At 36.1% G+C, this 16,666-nt stretch overlaps 1 protein-coding gene across 1 annotated transcript in view; it reads left to right on the forward strand.

Annotated features, from left to right (window-relative positions):
* Window positions 1-16,666, forward strand: part of UCHL3 (ubiquitin C-terminal hydrolase L3) — a 48,276-nt gene that overhangs the window by 19,436 nt on the left and 12,174 nt on the right. Inside the window, exons 4-6 of the mRNA XM_086482003.1 lie at window positions 732-888; window positions 1,239-1,324; window positions 2,408-2,455. Of these exons, the coding sequence (XP_086338129.1) occupies window positions 732-888; window positions 1,239-1,324; window positions 2,408-2,455 (291 nt within the window). The remainder of the gene's footprint in view (window positions 1-731; window positions 889-1,238; window positions 1,325-2,407; window positions 2,456-16,666) is intronic.

A 16,666-nucleotide genomic window follows, 5' to 3' on the forward strand; every position in this document is an offset into this window, starting at 1 on the left:
AAAAAAACCCACCCCAACAAATCAAATCAAGTTAAAAAAAAACAACCAACTAAAAAAAAAAAACAAAAAAAACCCCAATCCCCCCTACAAGAACCAACAAAAGCCAGCAAAAAACCCTACAAAACAGACACTGTGTTGCACAGTGTAACAGATTTTAGTTCATTATGATCTTTACGAAACAAGTACTTTCGATTGTTCGATCAAACTAAATTCTTTTACTACAGAAAATAAATTTCACCTTATGAATACGGCTTTTGAAGGGCCTGTTTTGAAGCTGTGAACATTATTTAAATCTTATTTTATATTCCCAGAAAAAATGAAATACAAAAATGGAACTTGTGGGACTGCTTCATGCTGAAGTATTACGGTTTGCTTGATAGCACTTGGAGACCTCTGTCCTTAAAAGCTTTTTGTTGGATTGAAAAGAGTTGGTGACAGGTGCTCAGACCAAGGAAATATTTTGAACATTTTAAAAATTATTTTAGATAACACATATTTCAAAATGGTGTTTCAAGTGTGACTGTTTGGCATTGATTTAAGAAACGATATAGAGCTGTTCAGTTGAGTAAGTTTACGTATACTTGTTGGACCACATGTGTTAAGTGTTTCAAATTACAAGTTAAGTTTTGGGTTTTATTAGCTGTTGTGCTTTTTTTGAATTATTTTTGCTTGAATAATGTAGCCAGTATCTATTTGTAGCACTTGTGAAATATCTGTAACTTTCCTTCTAGTATGAAACCTTCAGAACAGAAGAAGAAGAGAGAATAAAAGCTAAGGGGCAAGATGTCAAGTCATCAGTGTATTTCATGAAGCAGACCATTAACAATGCTTGTGGCACAATTGGGCTAATTCATGCTATTGCAAACAACAGAGATAAAATGAACTTTGGTAAGTTTTTTTTGGTTGAGTGGGGGTTTTTTGTTGGCTTTTTTTTCCTTAACTTGGAGGGAAGGATACGTTTTGCACTATTTTCTCTGAATATAACCATTCGTAAAGGACGATCTCTATTCAAAGAGCATTTCTACGTATAATTATAAAACCAGTATTTCATAGTAATCTATGAGCTATGAACTATGCATTCAAAACGTTGCAAAATGCAGCAGGTAGTAATTCCTCTTGCAGTCAGCCTTCAGTAATTGTTTTTTTAAATCTTTCATTGGATGTAAGCATTCTGTGAGCTTTGAAGGAAATTGGAGTTAAAGCAGGATTCTAATTATGTCTTCTTTTATTTTTTTAAGAAACTAATTCTTCGCTGAAAAAGTTCCTAGAAGATTCACTATCTATGACTCCTGAGGAGAGGGCCAAATATCTAGAAACTTATGAAGTAAGTATCATGTGGTTTTATTTAAAATTGTATAAGAATTACTTGCATGAGCAGGTACTGTCCTTAGGACTTGATCCAGTGAAACACTGAAACAATTTTACATGTGAGCTTGTGATCAGGCAGTTGCTACAGACAAAACTCTGCTTTGGTAGTTTAAAATATTCCTGCTTGCCCATAGCTCAGTCAGCAGAATGGATTTTGTCAGTGTTCCTCATCTATAGTAAGTCACTGGCTTAGTCTAAAATGACTTTGAAATGGATGAGAAATGTCTGCATAATCTTTTTGGTGGGTTCAGGATGCAGTTTAATGGTCAATTTAAGCTGATCTGGGGTTGTTGCTGAAAGGATGGACGTTCTGCTGCCTCATTTTATTTGTGCCTTCTAGTCATCCCTCTTTGGCTCTAGCAGTTTGGGGCACAGAAAGAGCTGATTTAGATGAAATATAATCTCTTTCCCCTACCACCCCAAACAATTGGATGGGCTAGCTGATAGTGTGGTTAGCCAGATCGTTAGTGCTGTTTGAAAGTATGTGGCCAAAACATCTGACCAGTGGTGGAAGGGGAGAACAGTGCTGTTGCCCCTGATGGTAATGATGACCCTCTCTCAAAAGGAAAATCTTGATGATTTCCAAGTCTGAGTTCAATTTAAGCTTGTTGTGAAGCCCTCAGGAATAAGGGTGTTAACATGTGGCTGAGGGAAGTAGTAACAAACAGAAACAGTAGAGGTTCGATGACATTTTCTCTAGAAATGCTGGACACAAGATGTCTGATCAAAGCTTCTATCTAAAGTATTTTCTCTGCTCAAGAAATTACATATAACAAAAACACTTGCCCATAGTGTTTTCTTTGTGTAAAAGTGCTGTTACAAACTGTTAGGTATTTGACTTGAATTGACTGTGATGAAACTGAAATATTGGTCTTCTGAGATCCCTGGAAGTAGAGATTATTTGTTTTTTAATTTTTTATTAAAAGCACTGAACAAAAAATAGTTACTCTATGGCATTTGATAAAATGAAGAGCATACAGTGATTCTTAAACACTGAAAGTCTCATTTAAAGTCTGATTGAAATATGTTTTAATTTTAGGCTATTCGTGTTACTCATGAATCCAGTGCCCATGAAGGTCAGACTGAGGTATTAATTTTTTAAAAAATCTTTGTTAATAACTACTTTGAGTTGAATATAAATCAAATGAAAACAGTCATATATTAAAGGTTTACAGTGAAATGGAGATGATTGCTTGGTTTGCAGTATTGTGTCATTAGTCAAAAATCACAAAATCAAGTGGTATTGTTGCAGGGGGGAACGAAACTTGAAACTTGTTTTGCATTTTTTTATTATTTAAGCGTTTATATCTCATGGATGATCTTTTCAAGCTTCATTTCAGAGAAAAACAGCCAGTAATAGTATTTTTAAGGAAAGATGAGGTTTTGATGTTGCAAATTTGTAGCTGAGACTGTAAGTAATCATACGAGTGGAACAAACATTGTATGAGAGTCTGAAAAATTTTACTTCAGAAATAGTACAATACTTGGTTTGCCATTGTGTATGTGCTGTTTGTGCATGAATACTAGGTACAGGTTAATTCTCACTAGTACATATATTTATAAGCTTTTATCCTCCAACAGATTGGGTGATATAAAAAAAATCCCAAACCACCCAACCCCAAAACCAAAAAAAACACTTAAAATAAACTTAAGCTTAACATTGAACATTTTTCTGCTTCAGTCATACTAAGGCAGTTTTCCATCTTTCTGGTTCAGATTTCAATATCTGTTCCACAAAAAAAAAATTGGTTAGATTGTTGCTAGCACCGCTTTGTTTGATGAAGAGAAGAACCCTCCTTTGTTTGGCTGGGACTCCAGTGGCTCATCTGCTTTCTTTTTTTTTTTTTTTTTTTTTTTAAGTACTATAGGTGAGGTTTTCTTTCTTCTCGTGGCTTGTGCAGCATCTTCTAAACAATGCAGGAGAAGCCAAAGCAGCCCTTTCTTGTCCCACCACCTGTAAATGAAAATTAAGAGAATTGGTTTTGTTTTTGTATTTGTATTACAGATACTCAACTTCCTGTGTGATATTTTCTATAAAAAAACCCCACTCTTTCTTCTTATCTCTTTCTCTAAATTAATCAACGTTCTGCATTTCAAGAAGAAATATCAGAACAAATTCCTATTTCTGTTACTTTTCTAAGTGAGAGACTCCAAAACATCTCATCTGTTTTCTTTACCAATGAGGCCTTTTTCTAGATATCTTGGCAAGCTCAGTAAGAGAGAGGCTATGGAGACTATTCCCACAAGTTGCCGAAGACTGAATATTTTCCTAAGATCCTTGTGAAAAACGTCTTTAGTTGTTTTGATGTACTGTGACATTCATCCAGGGAATGGTTTGTCTATGCATTCTTCTGGCAGAAATTACAGAAAGAAAATGCAAGGGCTATACAATTCCTGAGAGTCTTCATAAAGATTCAGGAAGCAGTTAAGTGATGATGGAATCTCCTAATAAGGCTCAGTTAACTTCTTGAACTTCCACAAATTAATTTTTTTCCTAATCAAGATAACCACAATATAAATGATTAAAATTATGTGGAAAGATGAAGACTTTTTTTTAATAATAAAAATTTACAAGATCATCTTAGCAACCATGTCTAAACACAAATATTGAATAGTTAGTTTCCTTGCCAAATATTTATTATTCCATTTTTCATAACTGAATCTGGAAGTAATTCAATGTGGATATTCCTTAGACTGGTAAAATAACTTTTTCCTGTCCTTCTGTTTCCAAAGTTGAAATAGTACAATGGCTGAATACATGTCCTAGGACCATTTTTCAGAACAGTTCTGATCCATCAACCAAGGAGGGAAGAAATAGACGTTATCTTACTGGAACATCTACTTGCCTGAAGATCCTGCCCTGCCATAGTGTAGTTAAATTGGCAGCAAGGCCTCCCCGTACATCTGCACTGGAGGAATTGCTTTACTTTAAAGTACAATTCTTTTTAAGCAAAACAAAATCTGAAACTGAATATGCTTAGAAGTGTAACTGAGAGCTGGAGTGAACTTAATCTCCTAGCCTTTTTTCCTTCCAATGGTACATTTTAAGTGTTGCTGTATACCTCTTCATGTAGTGGTGGAGGGACTGATGAACAGCATGCCTTTGAAGATGAAGTTAGCATGTGCAGGTCATACAAGGATGAGGGTAAGTTGATAATTTCTAGCACTGTTGGATCAAGAGAGAAGAGAATCCCATTCCTCCTGCATATCCATTACTGTTATGATTACTTACCTGGGAACTTAAACTTCCTTTCAGAGCACTGGAAAGGAACATATTTGCCTTCCTATAACCCTTGATGGGTTTTTGTTCTCCTCCTGCCCTGAACAGCAAGGACATTTTGCATAGAAGAGTTTCCTTTGAATAAAGGAAATATACAGTTGCTTAATGATAGTAAGTGCTGTAGCTTTGTGAGCATAAAGCTCTTTCCAGGTCAATAAGAAAACTACAGGCCTACTCTTTTAGGATGATTAATTTGGCTTGTGTGCTTCTGAAGAATTTGCTGTTCTGTGGGTAGTTCGGTCCCTTAGATAGGTATTGCATACTATTGTCCACTCAAATTCTTCTGAAAATGTTGCTTAAGCGCAACTGTGTTAAAGTAACTTCCAAAAATGAGATGTGTGGCCTTGCTGATTTGGTTAAGAAACTAAGTAACTGCTTTCAAGATGCTGTTGTTTTCTCTCCCCCATGCAAATCACACCACCACACCATTATAGGATAAAAATAACATTTTCTTGAGGCGTGGAATGTTTAAAAATAGTGAACAATACAGACAGGTTCTCTTCTCATAGTATTTTTTTTTTTTGAGGGGCCTCTGATTTCTCAGGTCTTTGAGGATTCAGCCTTTAATGCTTCTAAGTAAAGACTTTATTTGTTGATCGCTCCTTGACAGTCTTGCTAAACCATCTCAGTGGCGACTTGATTTTTACAATATGCAAGTGGATTTTCAGCTTTTTTTTCTGTTCTCTATTTGAAACTTTGAAATAAAGCAAGTCTCTCTAGAAATAAAAGGTTAGCAGTAATAGAGTAAAGCAGTGCTATCTTTCTGGTATCTGTGTATTTCATCTATTAGTGTTGTCCAGCGGGTAGAATTTGTTTCTGGTTTAGAATAATTTGTGATCAGATTATTTTAATTTTAATTTCTTATGTCTTTAAGAAAAGTCGTATTTGGAAAAAAAAGGTATCTGACAAGATATTACTTGTGTAACTTTAATATTAGTGGACTGCTAGATTCTACATTCCAGTTAGTGATTGCTGTAAGAGAATTATGGTGGTCAGTTTGCTTCTGGGATTTATCATTATGTGATCTATTTAGATGAAGCATTAAGATGAATTGGCGAAGCAAATGGATTGAAGCTGAGAGCTATAAAGTATTGTGCCTTGATCGGTGCTTTAACAGGCTTCCCAAGTTTGATAGCTGTGATGATTTGCCTAGTTTCAAAAGGGGAGAGGGAATAAAGGTTTTGTTCCTAGCCATTTTAATATAACTTTTGGTATTGCGTTTAAAACTTTTACAGGCCATCTATAGACTGGATTAGAACTGAGTATTTTGGGGAGGTTTTTTTATATTAAAATATGTGAGGTTTTTAATGAAGTTTACTGGATTTTTATTAAACTACTTAAATATTTTCTTCAAAATAGAGAAGGTTTTCTTGCTCTTTCAAAGAGATTAAATTTAAAGAACAGTTAAAGTTTTCATTTTGCTAATTCATTTCAGGTTTGCAAATGAAAAGGACTGTAAATTTGGGCTTGTCCTTCAGGCCAGATTTTGGACTAAATTTGATTAAAGTTCTGTGTTAAGACCCCTGGATTCTGTGTCTCCATGGCTCATTTTTTTCCTACGGGAAAGCAAGTAAATAGATAAAGCAGTCCTATGGGTACTTCTACATGTAAAAAGATGTAGGACCATTTAAAATTACTTTAGTAGTAAGCAGTAGGGTCTGGGATAAGTCTACAGAAGTGTGATGGTGGTTTCAGGGGTCTCAAGGGTGATTTGATTCTGGTCCCATGTTCCAGTACCATAATGAGGGCAATTAATCTAAGACTCTTGTAACAGTCTTTCTGTTAAACTTCATGCTGCCGAAGCTTACGCTTTCACAGCTGATGTGTTTTATATCCAAAGCTGCCAAAAAAAAGATCTAGGTCTTTACGATAAAGCTTCATTGGGTCCAGCTCACCCTCCTTTCTATGTGATGGCTCCTGAAAGGCAGCTATTACTGAGACTAGAATAGTTGCCATCTACTCAAGATTGTCTTTATTCTTTCATGAGTCTTCTGCTGAATGTATACTTACGTTTATAATACCTAAGATGTTTGAAGATGTGGAAATAGAACCTGCTTCTTTGCAGAACTGCACACACTTTTAAGCTGGTCCTTATACTGTTGCTACGTACTAAGTGGTGTTTGAGCTTTTCTGTTTGTTTGTTTTGCATTTAGTTTTGGTTTTTTGTTGTTGTTGTTGTTGATGTGCCTTCTTCAGCAGTTCCTGAACTGCTGCAACCCTGTACTGCCACGTATCTTCACATTTCTGATAAGCCATAACAAAAAAAGCGCCAACCAACCAACCCCCCCCAAAAAACCCCAACCATAAGCCACAACCTTTCAAAAAAATGGAAAAGACAATACAATTTGTGGATGCCACAGCATCCACATTAGCTGTCTAATCTACAGTGATCATTGATGAAGAAGTTATGGCAAAATCTGAGGGAGGAAAAGTAGCGATTAATAGCACTGGTCAGGGTTAGGTTCATATCTAACTCTTCTGTATTACTATCTTGGGTTGCTTTCTTTCAAAATAATGATAGTAACTATTTTCAAGTAACAGATCAGAAAATCTGAGGGGAGAATTTTTTTGAAAACAGGAAAACATGTCATTAGACCTGGAAGTGTCTCATGTACAGCCTTTTGCAGAGCAAATGTCCCTTTTGAATTTGGAGTTGGGGAAGAAACTTATTTTGTATTCTACCTACTCATTTTCATTAATAATAAAAGGTTACTGTAATGTTTCCCCAGAGTATAGGAAAGGAAGAAAATGCGAATGCACACTTGTTACGGAAATAAACCAGTAGAAATCATTTAACTCAAACAATTATATGCTATGATAGCTTGATGGAAGTTATTCCAGGTAGAAAATATTATCTGTACTGATTCTTGAAATAAATTACCTTTTTAATATGTGAATATAATAATGTGAGTAGCAAGATATTTTTGTTCTGCTCTTGTATTACTGACATCCATATCCACTACTTCGCAACTATGCTTAATTACAGCTCAATTCTACAGTAAGGAAAATGGCAAGATGTACCATATAAAGTACTTTTAAAAAGATTAATTTGCCTTCAGTCAAGGAATTAGATCTTGAGAATAATCTGTATTCAATTTCTGCATTTCTAAAGGCTTTGACATGCTTAATTCTTGTTCCAACTACTATTCTGGTGATAGTATCTGAAGTTTTAGTCAGCTGTGTGTGTCTGTGGCTGTTGAAATCTGGATTGTCAGATTACCTACAATATCTTGTCTTCCATCAGCTTGCCAAACAGCTTCCTGAAATGGCTTAATCCTAGAGCTGTGTAGGAGCTAATGCTTCCATCTTATAGAGGTGTAAGAAGCACATTCCTGGGAAGAGAAAAGGCTTAATGGAGTAGACTTAGATCAGCTTTTGCTGCTGTGGACAGCAAATACTCAAATATTTGTGGTGTTAAGTTATTGGCACGCTGTTTGTGCAATATCAAGGTATCACTAACTGCTGACACATGGCTTTCCATGTGTCACTCTTTGTTATAAAGTTCAAATGATAGAGTGAACTTTTTATGTCTTGCAGTATTTGCAGCATATGGAACCACTTTTGTGTTTGAGGTTGAAATTTTTTGGACAGGGGAGTTTTAGCATGGTTTATGCGTTACTGTTCATCAGTAAGTGATTTGTGGTCTTTGGGAAGTTTACTTCTTTAAATGTTATTACAGCATAGCTCAAAATAGTGTTTCCATCAAGCAAATAAATACAAGTGAAATGGCCCCTTGAAATACCTGTGTTAGATATTGATTAGAGAATAGTAAGAGCTTCTGATTTTGTTCATGGCCTAAATTCTTAAGAGAAAATTAGCAGCACTCAAATTCCTCTTTTTTTTTCTTTCCTCTTCCGTAGAGGCTATTGAGAAAGTCCAACTAAATGATGTTTAACCTACAGTGTTTCAGTTACTAGTTGTTATGGAAGAGAGAAGAAAACAGAACTGGAATATAAAATCTATCAACTGTTTCAGGGAGCACAGAAAATACTGCCTTTGGTTCTGTAATTCCTCTTGTTTGTGTTGTTTTTATTTTTTAGTACACTTCATATATCTATTTACCAACTGACAGCTTTGGCTACTAGAATTATATGTTGGGCTAAATGAGGCTCAGAACTGAGTAGACTGAGGTGCTGCATCTGAGCTGCCACTTCGAATGAAACAACATTCTTGCACCTCATTAGATCTCTATCAAAAGTACTGATGGTGGAAAAGTTAGCCTTTGAGAATCAAAACTGGTGTTTGACTCTTTCAGTATAAAAGTCATGAGTAAGAACTGGTCTCAGATGTTCACAAAACAATGAAATACTTGTGCACATCAGTATGTTTACTTGGATAGACTTTTTGTTCACAAGTTTGATCAGGAGTATTTTTAACATGGATTGAAGTTGGCAGCCACTAAAAAAGCTACCACAGCTTGATTTCTTCCTTAACTCAAACCATAACTGCAAACTGTAGTCTGTAAACTTGTTTAGTGTGCCTTGAGAACTATAATCTTGCTTGGAATGCGCTAAGTTAGACTTTGATCACAGTAACAGTCGTTAACATTGGCAAGAACTAAGTAGAGTCAATGCACTCTGTTCTCAGCTGCTATAAAACTTGAACTTTCAAAGATCTCTGGTTCCCTGGGGCATTCCAATTTATTGTTAGAGAAGAAACATAAAGGAGCTTCCCTTTTGCTCCTGCCAAGAACATATGGTGGGATTTTTTTCTTAAATAGACCATATTCCTCAGTGTTTCTTCTGAATAATCCGTAGTCTTGTAAAGAAACATTTGCATCTTGGGAGCATATAAAATCAATTCTATAACTGTTTCTAAGATGATTTTTGTTTAGCTTAGCATTATAGAACAAGCATGTAATCTCTCCTGTAAAGGCGATGGAGTTGCTTAAAAATGTTAGATATAGCTTTTTCTCTTTTACAGCCTATGCAGTAAAAGTGTAAAAATGAGCTTACTAGAATCACGTGCAGTGTTTCGGAAATTATGCTTGGTTAGTCTTTGACTCATTGCATTGCCCTGTTATTTAACGTGTCAGTGTTTGAGATATATATCAATCTGATTTCTGTACTTTACTGAGCAAATAACTAATGAGATATTAATACAGTATTGCTCTGAATTGTTATTCTGGGTCTTATGCTTAACTGTAGAATCTGTAAGAAGGAACTTGGATTCCTAGGATGAAACATAACTATAGAGGATATTCGCACCCATAAAGCAGCCCGTGAATTTAAATAACAAGTATATAAGAAATAAATAACAAATGAAAGTAACAAAATGTTTCTACAGTTTTGCATCCAACATCTCTACCAACCAACTGCCATAAGTTTTGTTGTTTTGGGTTTTGTTTTTTTTTTTGCATCTCTCCAATCCATAATGCTCCCAGTGCTGTTCTTGCATTATCCGTGTGAGAGACAGTAAGCAGCAGGATTTAGCCATGTGTTTGCTCACTGGCATTTTAGCAGGCTGATCATGACAGGTGATGGTGGAGTTCACACTCAACCACTTTCCCTTGGGCAGAAGAGAAACTGATTTGTGTGTGGGTTTTTTTTTTCCTCTTTATCCAACCACTAATTTGGGGGAAAAAAATGATAAGAACTTATAATCCTTATGACTGCCAACATTTTACGAATATAGCTGAAGCTAGACAGTAGGCTAAAACTGCTCAGAGAATTCATGTTTCATCAACTGACTTTGCTCAAGGAAGCACTCTAAAAATATGGTAATTGGGTGTGCAACAATGCTATTCAATTTATTTAAGAAAAAAAAATCTTGTGGAGGAAAAACTATTTGAAAAAATCTAGTTAATTTAGGTTTTGCAGAGCTCCTTAACCTTTGGAATTTTCTTTTATGTAATTCCACTAATTTTTGATCACAGAAGTCGCCATTGTGATAATCTAGCTTGACTTTTGCCTAACATAGGCCATAGAACTTAAATTTAGGTCTTCAGAGAGAGATAAATTATCACTAATTTTGGAAAGATTTTTTTGGGTGCTGTGGTCTCACCACTTTTCTTTAAGCTCTGTCTCTACCCAGATGTCTAGCAAAGTAAAACTCTTGGGATACTGTCCATTCTTAATCATGGATTAAACTGTGAATGGAGAATACTGTAAAGATTTTCTTTTTACCAGCTGCAGAAACACTAATTAAAATTACTGTTCAGGAATTGATCAGCTAGCAGATGTAGCACCATTCAGTTTAAAAACTGTATTCACAGTTTCAATAGATATTAATGCTAATAATTGTAGTGTTGACAAAACAAGTAGGTCTGTGAGGAGTGGAGATTGTGAACCTTAACTTGCTAAGAATTTGCATGTTGTGCAAGCTTTTGTTGCATGTAAGGAAGTTCTAGTTGGGAACAAGGCTTTTCTTGCAGTTGAAGTATTCATAATGTCTCTCGTTTGTGTGAATTCTGTGGTGTACTGTTGGAGATGAGCTCAAGAAAACAGCTTCTGCCTCTGTGGAATACTTCCTTTGTCAGGCTCCTCTTCGCTGTCTGGCTGCTTATCTTTTTATAAAAGCTTGAACGAACTTAGTGTCTCTCAAGATTTCACAGCCACTACCAAAACAGGCTTGAAATGCTGTTAAAAGATTAAAAACACTTGTGAAGGAAGGAGGAGGAAGAGGATTTTTTTCAGTGTGATGCATAGATTTAATTTGCATGTAAAAGATGCACTAAGGATAATGACTTCTAAGGAAGAAAAACACTATTACAGTCTGAACTGTAATACAGACCCTTTAAAACATAATTCAATAATGAGCAATTACTTAAGCAAAACGAAAAAGGCCTCAAAATGTGGTGGTGGAAAATGATAGATATTAAGCACACCCTCTCTGAATATACTCTTAAAGCTGTAACAACTCTTATATTGCCCATTTGGCTGGAAAAGTTTCACTTTTTATTGTCACTTCAATCTTTCCTCATCTCTACTACAGGGCTTACTGTATGGGAACTGTATAACAAGGCCACAAACACTTTGTTGGGAGGAGTTATTGCAGGCTCATGAACCGACTCAACTGAGTAGAAGCAGAACATGTGGCAGGGCCTCTGATCCCAGGGTTGTGCATATGCAACAAAGATCAGGACTAAAAGAATTGTATCTCCTTCTGTTTCCCAAGTTTTCAGTGATGTTGGTATGCAGTGAAAGCTTATTTGGTCTCTGTCCCAGTGCAACTAGCGTTTCTTTCTACACAGTGACACAACCTCAAAATGGAGGAAAGAAGAAAGCCCCAGTCCTAGCATAGTTTGTCAGCTGATAGACAGGGAAGCTTCCTTAGAGGAAGGTGGCATGGGCTTGAACTGAGAGGATGCCTTGAACTCAAGCTTCCAGATAGATGAATTTTTGTAACCACTAGCAAGTTAATCAGTAATAAATATTTCTTCTTAGAAAGAAATGGTCACGCAATACCAGATGCTGCTTTGTCCTGTCAGGTCTTCAACGCATTAAACATGGACTGAGATATTTTGCTTGATTGCGTTCTCCAGACGAGATGAGCGGACAGATCCCTGTCTCTAGAACCTGACAGGTTTGGATGTGAGCCAAGTCATGAGCTACTCAGGACTATCAAACTTCAGCATTTTTATGTATGTGCAAAAGCACAGCTCTTGGTGCCTGTTGAACTTCATAGGTGTTTCCTTTAGCTTGTAGATTTAAATGGCTCTGGGCTTTAATGACAGCTATATATAGGAATGAATTTTGGATTGGGGCAGATGATAATTGCTTGAATGTTTTTTGGACCTATTCCATGAAGCTTTTAACTTGCTTATAGTGTGTTTTTTGCATTACAAACCGTAAACTTAATGTGCTTACTGGTTTATATGACAACAACGTTCAATTTTATTTCAAGGGTTTTGTTTTACCACTTCAGATATTTGACCTGCTACCATTTTCAGCACAGAAATATGCTCCTGTGATCTTTTGATCTTGTGAAGTTAGTCTAATTCTCTCTTCTCTGCAGTTTCTAGCTGTTAGTCTTGTTTGAATACTGTCTCAAGTTATGACTTGTCTCCCACATTTTGAATTAAATGTGAAATGTAAAGCTTTGTATCCTTTATTTGGACATGTGTATTTAACATTAATTTCATATTAATATTGACATGTAATTCTATTTTATTTTTTTAATATTCAGTTGCAAACAGCTTCAGTTGACATAGCTTAATTTGTGCTTCTTATTAAAGCAATGCATGGGATTTTATGGCTATTGCAGCCTTGTTAATTAGACACAATCCAGTATTAACTTTGTTTTTCCAGAATTCCTATATACTGTCTGACAAAATTTCACTCTTACAAATGCAACAGTGTATTTTCAATGGAGAGGAAGTAAATTCCTCTTCTCAACAAGTTTTTCAGTTTCATTTTTTTAACTGTCTCTAAGTAACCAGTTACTATATTGCAGATTCCAGGAAAACTAACAATCTTGTCTGTTTTGAAAGCAGCAGCTTACAAAATTGTAAAACATAATGTAGTGTGTCTTACCATGAACTGTCTAGTCATCAAAGCTCTTAAACTTCTGCCCCACAGCAGATTCTGATCTCCCTCCATCAAGGCTTCTCCCTCCATAAGGAGGTCTGTGGACTTTGAGGACTTCTAGGAGCAGTGTTTCATCACTCACCTTCTGGAATTTTTTTAGGCAAGCCAAGAATAAATGGTTTTTAAACCCATGTGATATGTTACCTAAATGTAAAATGTCTGATTTTAAATCAGTTCTTCAAGTGAAGAATTTGAAAAAAAAAACAAGCCCTAGTAGTACAGATAAACTATAATAGCCATTAAACTCTTGTAAGCTTCTCTGACTCGTAGAATATTGCCATTACTAAATTCCTCTTTCTTCATATAGTTACATTTTTGAGCTGGAGGTTGTCTGGTTTTGTCCTCTTATGTGGAGCTGCTGAGATTTAGGGATGGATCAGAATGCTTGAAAATCAGAAGATAATTGAAAAAAAAAAAAACAACCTGTGGAAAACTATTCTCTGGACAGGTTATGAGACTTGATAGTGCTCGAGCTTATCTCTGACCTTTACAGTTTCTTGATGCTTGCTCTTCACGAAGAATTCCTATTCCTGTCTTTGTTCTTTAAGGTCAGCAATACAGGAGCAGAAAGAAACAATTCATTGTCACACTCTTGATAGGAAAAGGGAAAAAATGGAATTGAACCGGAAACAAGATTATTTGCTTCAAAAAGAATAGACAGTAAATGGTTTTGACTGGCACTTGTACATTGATTTGAAAAAGTGAAAATAATTTTCTTCAGAGAAGCTATCTAATGCTCAGTTTTTGAAGTCTACTAAAATAATTCCATTGAATGCATATGTGGAACCTACCTTAAGGAAGTGCAGTTTCTATTCTGCTTGCATAGCTTTAATGGATTCACAAGTAGCTGTCAGGTCTCAGTGCAGATAAGTGGGGTATCACTGATGAATAAGTATGTTTGCTAGTGGGGCTCTGCAGGGATTGGTTGTAAGACCTGTACTGTTAAACAACTTCTATCGGTGACATGGAAGACAACATAAAAATACAGCCCAAAACCTACAGGCAGTATAAAAAGATCAAGAGATAGTAAAGCACAAGACATCAACACAGGACAATCTGGATTGCCCTTTAGATTAGCTTCAAAACAGTATTTTTCTGAGGCCAAATGAAAACTGTGCAATTAGCACAAAAGATAAACTTTATCTCCTGACAGAAGGTGAGGGCTTCTCTGAAAGACTGAAGATGACATTGGGGATTTTTATATGGGCTGAGAGGAAGAAGTAATGGTGGATGATAAGCTGAAGGTGAGCGCCTGGTTTGACATCATGGCCAGATGAACTAATCTGTTGTTCCGTGTTCATATCATCACTAAGCAGGACTAGAAACGTTGCCTGTTCATTTAGCACTAATGTATTCAGTAAACTGTATGAATATGTTACTGTCTCTGTAGCTATAGACAGGATTGATTGAAATTTTGGGTTGTTCTGATTTATTTCAGTAGTAAAAAAAATTGCTAAGCTTGAATGTTTGTTTTTGTTTTGTGAGTGTGTTCTGATCCAACGAAAATTTGAACTTGATTGGTCCTGTGGCCTGTGTGGGACAGAAGATCAAAACTAAATCATCACAATGGTCCTTTCTGCTCCTAATATATTTACTGTAACTTTGTCAGTTGCAGCTGAGAGTCATTTTTAATACTTCTGTGGTCTTTCTTCTAATAGTAACAATTTGAATGGTTTAACATAGTCCTACTGCTTCCACGGATACTAAAGGGATCCTGAGTGTTAATGGCAGTACTGCCACTGGCCTGCTATTTTAGAAGAATAGGTGAAAAACTTAGGAAGTTGCATACCTCACCACGGTAAGCTTCCCTTTTCCTTTGCTTTCCTTTTATGTTAGACATGGAACAGTAAAGAAACTCTGGGTGCTATTACAGCAGTTACTTGATTAATTTTAAATCCCAGAGTAGCACAAGCTAGCTTTCCCAAATTACCAAAGAACTGTTGCTTACAGTTTTTGTAGCTATAGACAAAACTGATCGCTCTCTGTTCTCAACTATTCTTTCCATGAGATGATACTTAAATCCCCTCCCTTCTCACTTTCCAACAATCTGTCTCTTGAATGAATCAGTTAACTTGTGTTCGTATTATGAAGTTCACTGGGTGTGAATAACCTCTAGCTTATCTGGTGATAAACTTCAGATTTGGACCATGTCTTTGCTTATTTTCATTGTTCTTTTGTCTTCTCATTCAAATTCCACACATTCTTGATTATTATCTGTGTGACTTGATCAGTTAAAGGACAGTATAATAATTAGTGGACATCTTTGCAGTTGCCTTTTTAGGTATGTTACTTCAAGTTTAAGTGGGCTAAGTATGTTCTTTTTTAATGTTTATGTAGTCGTCATCGTCCTCGCTGTCTTCACCACCATCCTCATCGCAGCCTCAGGTTAGCCACAGCAGAACGAAGGCTTCACCATTGTGTCACTCTGCATCCCTCTCCTGGGCCAAACGTAATCATGTAGGTCCTGCAAAGGCTACCAGTCCGTCAATCCGTCTTCGTCGTTGGCGGCCCTTGATACGCCTTCCATCTGTTGGGCTTCATTCTGTTGTAAGTGTAGTCCATCTTCAGTCTTTTCTTACTCTGACACAACTGGCCTTCTGCCATGTAACTTCAGTCTTCAAGGCATCATTTTTTGTTGGGGTCTTTTCTCAACCATTCTTAGGATTGCTTTCTTCCTTTTTTTTTTTTTTTCTTTCCCCCATGTCGGACAGCATAAGTACATCACTCCATGCTTTGCTGTCCGGGTATTTTTGATTCAATACACGTGCCAAATCATTTTCAAAGCATAGATGAAGTTTGTCCTTCATGAAGTGGCTTATTTTTTTTCACCATAGGCTTTACATCCAGCCTCTTCTTTTCACCTCATCTTCATGATCTTTCATTTGGATGTGCTAAACCAAGGGGCTTCTAATTCTTTGTCACATGATATTGTTTCTTCTGTGTTTGAGACCTGGTTTATGTTCTGATATCCTAAACCTAGTCTCCTTTTCTTTCATTCTAAGTCTTGCTTAATGGTCCCTGAGTATTTCAGTAAAGTCAAAATGTTTCCTGTAATCCCAAGGGGCTGGATTACTTTCTCATTGACATCAGTTTCTTTATCCAGTTCGTAGACTTACATTCTAGTTGAAGTTGAAGACATTCTAATCAAAAAAAGGTCATGAAATACCATAGTTACACTTTTTTTTCCTTCTTCACTTACAGGGCACAAATATATCTTGAAAATTTAGAAAAAAAATTACATGCATAGAATAGCCAATATTTTCTATGACCACCATCAGAAACACTAAACTGAAAAAGTGGTTTAGTGGTATTTCATCCCGCTTTCAAGGAGCGATCCCACTTTTAGTACGCACGAAAAAAACCCTTGATATGTAGAAGTGAATGGTCTTAAATGCAAAACTGGGACAGTGATATTGTTTTTGTCATTCTTTGGCAATGACCACAGTTCACCTGTGTTACTAGAAATTCTTATTTGAGGTATATGGATTTT

Source organism: Leptosomus discolor, chromosome 1 (assembly GCF_034619465.1).
Source record: "Leptosomus discolor isolate bLepDis1 chromosome 1, bLepDis1.hap2, whole genome shotgun sequence".
NCBI lineage: Eukaryota > Metazoa > Chordata > Aves > Leptosomiformes > Leptosomidae > Leptosomus > Leptosomus discolor.